The following is a 9,886-nucleotide window of genomic DNA, read 5'->3' as shown; positions in this document are numbered from 1 at the left end:
CATCTCTCAATGCTATAATAAATCTGAGCTTTATGAGGTCCAAACTGTAGATTTGGAAGTGTTATAGTAACACTTTAGGAGTGCATTTGGTCCCACTCGGAATTAGTGTTAAATTAGTACTATAGATAGTGTGTATTTTACTCCAGTTGTTGTAATAACTCTAAAAGAGTCAGTGTACAGTGACACTGCATATTTAACACTGTGGAATTTACTGTGTAATATCTTTATCTTGAATACCTTCCAGGACTGCGACAAGCATATCAGAGATAATCATTAGGTAGAAACAGGAAAGCAACTTCTATTTTCTTCTTCAAATATTTTCTCAGTCATACCAGTACCTGTTATGTTGATAAACCACATGTGTGATGAAACCCCTGAAATCCACAGTCAGAACTCAGGGAGGAAAAAAACAGGATATAGCTTCATTTTAAACAGACTCTGAGGAAATGTGTGTAAAATGCACATCTGGAATTGTTTCTCACTCAGGCCTGCTGTCCAGCCACATCTTAGACCCTCAGGATAATCCAATTAGTGTGTGCAGGGGAAAAAAAGACCAGTGGAAAATAACAAACAACTCAGAAGTACATTTTTATTAGGACATATACGTTTTTGCTTGAAATATGTTTGGATACATTTCATTTTGTATGTAGCCCTTTGCGTAGAAATGTTAAACATGCAACAGAAATGTAAATAGATGAGGTAATATATTTCTAACAGTCAGACTGAACCTGAACAAACATGTTTTGCAAAAGTAATCACATCTTAATCCTGTTTTCTTTTCCATTGGTTTTTACAAATCTTCATTAAATTCTATGCTATATAATAGATGGTTTTGTGTTTGAAACAGCAGTGGAAACAGGAAACATGGGCTATTGAAATTAAAGACTGAAATGTAACTTTTTTATCTACATGCAAAAATCTTTTAGTGCCAACAAACATATGCTAAACATCAGCCTGAATGCATGACAGCTGCGGTAAAATGCTGGGCTGATAGTATAGAGTTAAAGGGATACTTTTCTTATGTAGCAGCATCTAAACCGGTCATACCTGAAAAAAAAAATGGCAAAACTTTGTTCCCTTAAGGCAGTGATTCCCAATCAGGGGTAAAACTGTTCACAATTTTCCCTCCATTTCATTTAATATGCCCTAATCCAACCTAATGCTCTTGCGCCATGTGTGGCTTCTTAGTCCCCTCTTTCTAGCTTTATGAGTATAGCAGACGTAGAACTAAACAGCTTTAAACATAAAGGTAATAGAGCTTTAAAGCGAAATTTGCATTAAATTTCATGACATAAAGATAGTCCATTTTTAAATTAGAGCTTCAATCCTTTTTTTCTTCTCTATAAATGTTAAAATTCCAAGAAAGGAAATGCTATATTTATATCTCTTTTTGCAAACATTTACCTTAGTATTTGTCACATTTAACAAGCAATTTTTTGCATGGAGCAGTTTATATAGCAAAAATGTTTATATAGATACATTTTTGCAAGACACTAATGATTTAAATATTTCATAGCATGTTAGAAACAGTCCTACACACAGATACAGAGACTCTAAAAAAAAATAAAAGGAGCCAGTTGTTTGTTGCAAGTAGAACATTAGTTGGAAAACTTGTGCAACAATTTTCTTTGAAACCTTTACAAAAGTTACAGCTGTGAGTGTGGCCTCCATCTGTTGCTATAAAATAAGCGGAGGGAAACTTTAGTTCATGTGCATCTTGAGCTCAGCTTGTTAGTTTTTCCACCAGGAAGAATTTCAAGTTGAAGTGGGCACAACTATGTTAAAAAAAAGAAGAAAAATAGAAAGAGTTAGATATTATGAGAAAGAAGAGCAGCATGCATTTATATAGATGAAACACCACTTTTGTCTTGGATCATGTCCAGATGGACTCCAGGCGTGATCTCCACCTCCACTTCCGTGGCAGAGATGGACTGGTTCAGCTCCCTCAGCGAACTCTTAGTGATGTTCAGACATGCATCCTTGAGAATGCTGCGCACCTTTTTGGTTAGCAGCACATACAGCAACGGGTTAATGCAGCTGTTGAAGAAGCCTAAGCTGGTGGCAAGTGGGAAGCCAGCCTTCAAAACACTGTGCATTAAGCTGGAGTTGTATATAGACAACTCCATCAAGCTGAAAATATGAAATGGTGCCCAGCAGAGAAAGAAGGCCAGAGTAAGAGCTGAAACTGTTCTTGAGAACCTCGAAATGCGAACAACACCCTGTGATTGCCTCACCTTCATCAACAGAAGTATGCCTGTCACAAATATAGCAGTAAACGGCAAAAGAAAGCCCACAGAGGTACGGATTGACACTACTATAATGTGATTCATAGCACCTGTGTGTGTATATTGTGTTCCATGATAATTCATGTAGCACACCACTTTACCACTGAATTGTGTAATTTCTCGAAAGACTAGCATGTAGCAGCTCAGCAGGGCAACTGCCACCCAAATACAGCTGCACAGAATCCAAGCATTTTTTCGCGTGCGGTACCTCTGACACCAGCTCAGGTGCGCCAAAGAGACGTATCTGTCCACGCTGAGCACTGTGAGGAAGAGGACACTGGCGTACATGTTCAACACGCAAACATAAGAGTTCAGTTTACACATGACAAGACCAAAGTTCCAATGGAAGTCCCTCAAAATGTAGTCGATGTAGAAGGGCAGGAAAAGGACAAACACAAAGTCCGCGATGGCCAGATGGAGCAACCAAACGCTATTGACAGTTTTCTTGCTCTTAAACCCCGTCACCCAAATGACGGCTCCGTTTCCGACCAGGCCAAGAATGATGCAAATGATGTAGATGACTACAGAGATGATGTGGATTGCCGCTGTCTGACTATGATCCACTTTCTCCAAATCGCTGTACTCATCATATTCATAGATGTAGTTTCCATAGTCTTCAGACGAATTATCCATAGTTTCAGGGATAAGATCTCTACACTGAAGTTGATCTGGTGAAGTAAGAAGAAAATACAGTCAAAATGAATATATGCAAAACAACCTAATATCATGTTTGTCCTGCAACATGTTCCTTTGAACTGTTCAGATAAGATGATCCAGCCTGTTTAAAACCAACCATGAATTCATACCCACTAGGTTGACATTATCTACCCGCATGGAGAAAATGACTTAAGGTAATTCTCTAAATCCTACTTGTAGCTGACTAAGCACCCCTCTTGCTCCTGAAGCAAGAGGGATGCTGGTAAGTTCACCTCTTTGTCAAATTGTATCTTTGCAGCGTCTGTGGTTTTGTACCTTACTTCTTAGCATAAGAAAAAGGTTGCATCTGTGGAAAGACCAATCATGTCGTACCAGACAGAAGAAAGTTTTCTTCATGTTTTGACAACTAAATATTCAGTGTTTTTCTTTTTATTGTATTTCGGATGTCATTTTATTCCTTCACTATATAGTAACTTGGCAGCTTTGGTTGTTTTGCATAAAATGATGCTATCAATCGTGGAATAATTAGTGATCATTCATCAGTGAATATGATTTAATCTTTTCAAAAATAGTAATTCTTGCTGTTGAAGATTACTTTAAGAACTCCTTTCTTGAATGAGGTTGGATGTACGTGGTACGCTTACACATACATTTAAAACAGATAGCATGAAAGATAGTGAAAGTGAACATCATGTATCACTAGCAAGATTTTTAAACTTTGGCCACTGGACTGTATTTCTTGATAACATAAATAGCTTGAAAAACTTCAGTCTAGGAAACTGGATGTGAAGTTTTCTAGAAGACACTTTGCCTCTCATTCAAGAGGCTTCTCCAGTTCTATCTAGTGGTGGGGGGCAATGAGATTAATAAATCACAGTAAATTAATCTTAGTGCTCCCTACCGCTAGTTAGAACTGTTTCCTAGAAAACTTCACGTCCAGTTCACTGATCTGTTTATTCACTGGATTGCTGATAGAACAAAAAACTGAAGTCGACTGACTCCATCTTGGTACTCCCCACTTTCATAGAGTCGCGCCATAAATAAAATGCCTGTAATGTAATCGCCATAACAATGTAATTAATACATGTTCATTACATGTACATAATCTATTTAGCACTTTTGGCACATCATCAGATAGTGTGTGTGTGTGTGTGTGTGTGATATTCTTAGTATCTGTTTACAGTATTATTAAGCTCCATTAACACACACACAATTGATTTTTTGTTCTAAAAGTCTTAAGCCCCCCTGAAATTGAGAACATCATCTTTGTTCGATGCTGTAGCGCACGTATTGTTTACTTTCTGACCGGTCTAACTAGGGAGTACCAATCTAGCGGCTGGTGACTTTGCAGCACTGTGTACTACAAACGACCTATCAGCAATCCAGTGAATAAATATAGATCAGTGATCCAGTTGCCTAGACTGAACTTTTTCAAGCTTGACCATGACCTGGATGACTTAGAATCTTCACAGATAAGATAACATAAATATTTCTTCATTTTCATTTTCTTAGAAATGTTTCTTCCGAGGGAGATCCCAGTATTCACCTTTAAAAGTTTCAAACATGCTGTAGAGATCAAGAGATTGACACGTAAATGGTTTAGATCATATATGACTCACAGATTTATTTATGACCAAAACTAATGAAAGTACTCAAATTTCAAAGGAGACGAAAGATGCACAATGCTAATTCAGAGTTATGAAACAATTTGCCCCAAAGACTGTGTGTTATTTTTGCTGAACAGTTTCTCTCCTTCAGTCCTCTCAGTTACCAGCTGGTTGTTGTCAAAGTCGGTACTGGGTGTGTCGAACATTATGTCATCATCCATTTACATCAGTAACACAGAAACATGGTGAGATGATGCATGGATAAGGCTCACATAGAAAATATCTGTATCCATGTCTTGAAGTGTGTGGGGGAACTCAGGGAGGAACTGGGAAACACTATGGTTATAAACAATTTAAATAATATTTCTAACTGTCGTTAATAAGCACCACATAGTAAATTAAATCTGGGTGAAAGGTTTATGAACAGCTATTTTGTATCACCATCAAGGTTGAAGAGAGTTGTCAAAGAATTACAGACACCTGCAACACTGTCTCTACTCTTATCTAGTCATTTGATAAATCATTTAGTGATTCTTTTTTGTTTTTCAAAAAGCAAATCTCCACAGAACAATAATAACCCACTGATAAACATACTTTATACTCAGAAAAACAAGTTGACTGTTAATTAAGTTACATGCAGCCACTGTTTCCTGACCTTTATCTTTTATTTTTTGCTGAAAAACAAAAATGATTATTTATTGCTGATCTATCTTAAACAATTAATGCAAACATAAGATATTTTCCCAGCTTAGACAAAAGAAAGAAGCAGAAGCAATGCTGGGCAGAGAGCCAAAAGTTTTAAACAACAAACAAAAGACTGTTTGAAATGTCCCCCTTCCTTTTTGAGGAATAATATTATGATATAAGATGTACAGTGAAACTTGTTGGGGGTAGCATCATGCATTAGCTTGGTATTTTTTTAAAGGAGACAAGACATCTAGTCAATATTTTTGAAGCATGTACTCTTGTAGCTTTGCTTTGTTATCAGTGTTCCCCAAACATCTTTGTATAAGGTTGAAATTTGAGTGGATAAGAATATTTCATAAGTGTCATGATTCTGTTTAAGTTTCTTTTTTTAAAGTTTTTAATTACTCTTTGATTTATGACATTCTGTGTTTTCTTGAGAATTGCTTTCCTTTTTTTGTCATTGTAGTTGTTTTGTAGTTATATTTAAGCAGTGGCATGGTTGCAACCATCCCCAGTCTCCGCCTAACTCTTTAACTACATTTAGGAAGGTATTAAATGTAGGCTATACAATTGTTTATGCATTGCGTCAATAGGGTTTTTAAATGAATTATTCATTATTCACGTATTTCAAATAATTGGTGAATGATTTAAAATTACATTTTTAAGCTTTAAGTTAAGCGTATCTAAAACAGTAAACCTGCTTAACCCTTTATAGGGCACTCAGTGAAATACTTTAAAAAAAAATCAAAATTTCAAGCCAGTAGTGTTCAAGGACAAGACCTTATTACCTTTCTAACATTAAAAAAATATGGATATTTTGATGGCAGAAATGTGAAAAAAAGGAAACGCCAATTTTCCCCAATACGGACTATTATATTGTATCATATATTATATTATTAAGAAAAACAACAAAAGTGTTTCTATAAGAAATTCATGTAATTAACTAGGCTTATAAACTTTAGTTTTTAACTTTTCAATTAGCTCAACCTATTTTTTTTCTTGACATAACTTTTTTTCCCAACTTAATTTAGAGTAGGTAATATATCATTCAAGGGCTCGTCTAATTTGTTAAATGCCAAAATAAGATGTACAGACATGTAGCAGTATCTTTGCTGAATGGCTGGATATAGATCTGCTGCTTCTAGACCTCACTGAGGGATGGGGGGACTCAGCAAAAACGGTAACTTAGCCTATAAAGGGTTAAGGTTACGAACATAAACAATCAACTTATTAACATTACTACAGAGAATATAAATAGATATTTTAGTCGTGAGCTTGATCATGTTATATAAATATAATTAATGCCTTACCAGCAACATGAAATGACTGTAATGGGTTGGAAAAATATGCACATCTGGTGTCAAGAAGCCCAAAAGGAAAGAAGATGCAGAATCGTTTCATGTTAAGACAACTTTAGGTCAAATAAAGTGCCGATCAGCTGTTATTCAGCTTCACAGTGGGTTTGGTTCAGCTTAATGCCACATACACACAGTGTTGGGGTCTTTTACATTTCAGGCGTAGTTTGTGTGGCTTACCTTTATGTGCAGAGTTCCCCCAATCCAGCCTGTTTCTGCTCTCTCTGTGTTTACTCCAACTGATCCTGGTCTGGGACCTTTTTCTGTTGCCTTTACAAACTGTTTTACTCCAGGAGAAAACTGAGCAGCCTCTCCAGACGCTGATCTGTAGTTGCGCCTCCCTGATTGACCTTGGCAGACACGAAAGAATATATAGCCTACATAAAAAACAACAACAGACCCGTTAAAACAGAGAGGGAAAGGGTTATTAGTCAGAAGCAGGGAATGAAGGCGGCTTTTATTCAACAAGGCTGTGGCCTCAGTATTTTTTTTTCTCTCTCTCTCTCCCTTTGCAGCCACTCAGTAAACTCTGGGCAGGCTCTCCCACTTACTGTATGGGAGGATTCAAAGAGCCGCTTTGAAAAATCACATTTTTTATTGTTTCCGCCTGTATTGTGTCTCTCACAGAAAGCCTCAGTCAATTCTGTATTGACTTCTGCCTTTTTCTCCTGCTTATTTAACAGCCTGCTCACTTTGAATCTCTAATAGGATAACGGTTTGTGACAAAAAAGGCTTTAATTATGTTGGTCGTTGCTCTTTTGTTTGCTTTGAATCAATTAGCTCCTACATAAAGTGCCCATCTTACAATCTTTCTGTTTTTTTCATGCTAAATGTTTCATAACATCCACTATATGTTATCATCATACCAGATTTTTTTTTTCTATGTTTGTCTAAAGATTGTATTAATTAGAGGGGAAATTTTTTCCAAATTTACCAGGCCAAAACGATCTAGAAATAAGTAAAAATTTCTTAAAGTTAGCAAATAATATGATTTAACCATGGAATGAGTATTTTTACCCTTAAAATAAGATTAGAGAATATGCACTTGAAATAAGACAATGCAATTGTTTTTTCTTATTTTAAATGTAAATTGTCTTGTTCCATTGGCAAAGTGTCTCACTTTCCTCCTCAAGTCAAGACTAAATGCACTTATTTTAAGAAAAAATTACTTATTTAGATTTACATTTTTGCAATGTATGTTAAACGTAATTGCCTTACAATTTGACAAAAATTCCTGACTGAATGAGAATAAACTTACTGACTTCAAGGGTTACAAAGCTAAAAGACTGTTGGTCTTAGGAAACCTGAGATTGGGCGTAGGAAGGCGCTTTTAGTTGTATTTTTATTTCAATAACAAATCACTTAAAAGTGCTGCGCTTGAAGGAAACAAGAAAAAAAACTCACAAAATGAAATATTCATTTCATTGGAATTACAGAGGCAGGTAATTAAATTCAATTTACTTATATAGTGCCAATATATAAAACATGTCATTTCGAGGCAATTTACTGAGACAATTCATCCATTTTTACCTCGAGTAAAGGGTACTCTGTACATCTACATTTTTCTGGGAGTTTTGTTTTTTTTCTGTCACAGTTCTGGCTCTGTTATGTTTTCTTTTAAGTGTTCAGTTTTACTTTGCTCCTTGTTTTCTAGTTTTAGTGGTTTGGTTCTTATTTTGTTATGTTTTCTGGTTATAATCAGTTTTCAGGCTTTTATTTGTTACCCTCTGCTGCCCTCTTGTGTTCTCCTTTTTCCCTAGCTCCTTTCCTGTTCTGCTCTGTGAACACCTGCTCCCTATCTGCTCGTTAGTCCTCTCTTTGTTTCAGTCTCCCTTAAATACTCTCTCTGTCCAGTTCCTCATTGCTGGTTCCTCGTCTAACTTCCTCCAACTCCGTCTCTCTGAGTCTTCCTCCTCGTGATTGTTTTTCCCCAGATGTCTCCATGGTTTCAGGGGTTTTTTTTTACTTTGTTTTTCATGTTTTGATTTTTGGATTTTTTTGGATTCCTGCCTCAGTTGTTTGTTTTTACTTCATTAAATAATCAAGAAACTCATCTCTGCCTCCCTGCCTCTGCATTTGTCTCCTCACACCACAACCAATCCTGACATTTTCAGATTCCAGAATTTCTTCTATTTTTTGGAGAGCAGACTTGAGTCAGAAGACTGGAGAGGTCTCTGTGATTGATTCACCATTAACAAATCTGAGATGTATTTTGGTGCTAAGTCATTCTGGGATTTATAGACAACAGAAGTATTTTAAAGTGTATTACCATAGAGACGGGGGGCCAGAGTAACTCTAAGACTGTGTTGATGTGCTCTACTTTCTTATTTTTAGTGAGGATATAGGCAGCAGCATTCTGGAACTGCAGCTGTCTGATGGATTTTTTTAGACTGACCTGTGAAGACACTGTTTCAGTAGTAAATTCTACTAAAGAAGAACATGTGGATTAGTTGCTTTTGTTTTTATTTTTTGAGATCCTACTAAGACAGTCCTTTAATCCCTGCAATGTTCTTCAGGTGATGAAGGAATCAAATTCACATTCGTTACTGACTTTATTCAACTCTGAAGGTTCAGCCTGGCATCCATTACACCTAAAAGTTGGGCCTGATCAATGGTATCCTTTTAATGCTCCTGCTTTGATCCAAATATTTATAATCTAGTTTTGTTTTAAATAACCTAAAGAAACTTTTGGCACATACATGCATTGCGTTTTTCTTTGCATTTATCCAACAAATGAATGGGCTCATAGTAACTTGGGGACATAATGTATAGTTGTGTGTTGTCTGCATAGGTATGATAATGTATGTTTGTTATAATCTGAGCTAGGATGTAGATTTGAATAGGAGGGACACCAAAATAGACCCTTGGGGAACACCACATGTGATTTCAATGGTCTCTGATGTAAAGTTAACCACTATACAGACACATAATGGTCCTTATTCTTCAAGTAAGATTTAAATCAGTCAAGTGCTTTTGCCCTAAGGCTGACCCAAGTGTTCTAATAAAATGGAGTGATTAATGAGGTCAAATGCTGGACTAAGGGCCAAGAATACCAGCCCTGTGGTTCCTCCACAGTCTGCATATATATGGATGTCACCAAACACCTTGACAAGGGCAGTCTGTACTGTGGTGAGCACAGAAACCTGACTGGACGCATGTAAATGGCTGCTCACTGTCAACATGGTATTTAACTGTTGAAACAAAACATTTCCAACAATTTTACTGATGAAAGGGATGTTTAAGATGGATAGTAGTAGTTTTGTAGAAGCAGCTTGTCCAAACTGTAATAACTGCT

General features: G+C 36.5%; 1 protein-coding gene across 1 annotated transcript; it reads right to left on the bottom strand.

Annotated features, from left to right (window-relative positions):
* Positions 1-1,035: 1,035 nt before the first annotated feature.
* gpr1 (G protein-coupled receptor 1) lies at positions 1,036-7,076 on the bottom strand. Its single transcript, XM_015370405.1, has 2 exons — positions 6,772-7,076; positions 1,036-2,953 (listed from the first exon to the last, which is right to left on the bottom strand). Exon 2 carries the CDS (start codon positions 2,916-2,918, stop codon positions 1,842-1,844), a length of 1,077 nt encoding a protein of 358 aa, XP_015225891.1. The 5' UTR covers positions 2,919-2,953; positions 6,772-7,076; the 3' UTR covers positions 1,036-1,841.
* Between the last annotated feature and the right edge of the window lie 2,810 nt (positions 7,077-9,886).

The sequence above is a fragment of the Cyprinodon variegatus genome, unplaced genomic scaffold, assembly GCF_000732505.1.
Source record: "Cyprinodon variegatus isolate N-32 unplaced genomic scaffold, C_variegatus-1.0 Scaffold46, whole genome shotgun sequence".
NCBI classification, from domain to species: domain Eukaryota; kingdom Metazoa; phylum Chordata; class Actinopteri; order Cyprinodontiformes; family Cyprinodontidae; genus Cyprinodon; species Cyprinodon variegatus.
The sequence above is the reverse complement of the archived record's forward strand: the minus strand, read 5'-3'. Positions and strand labels throughout refer to the sequence as shown.

Bases quoted from the DNA above. Each gene is read 5' to 3' on its own strand.
- gpr1 (XM_015370405.1), bottom strand. From the start codon at position 2,918: ATGGATAATTCGTCTGAAGACTATGGAAACTACATCTATGAATATGAT.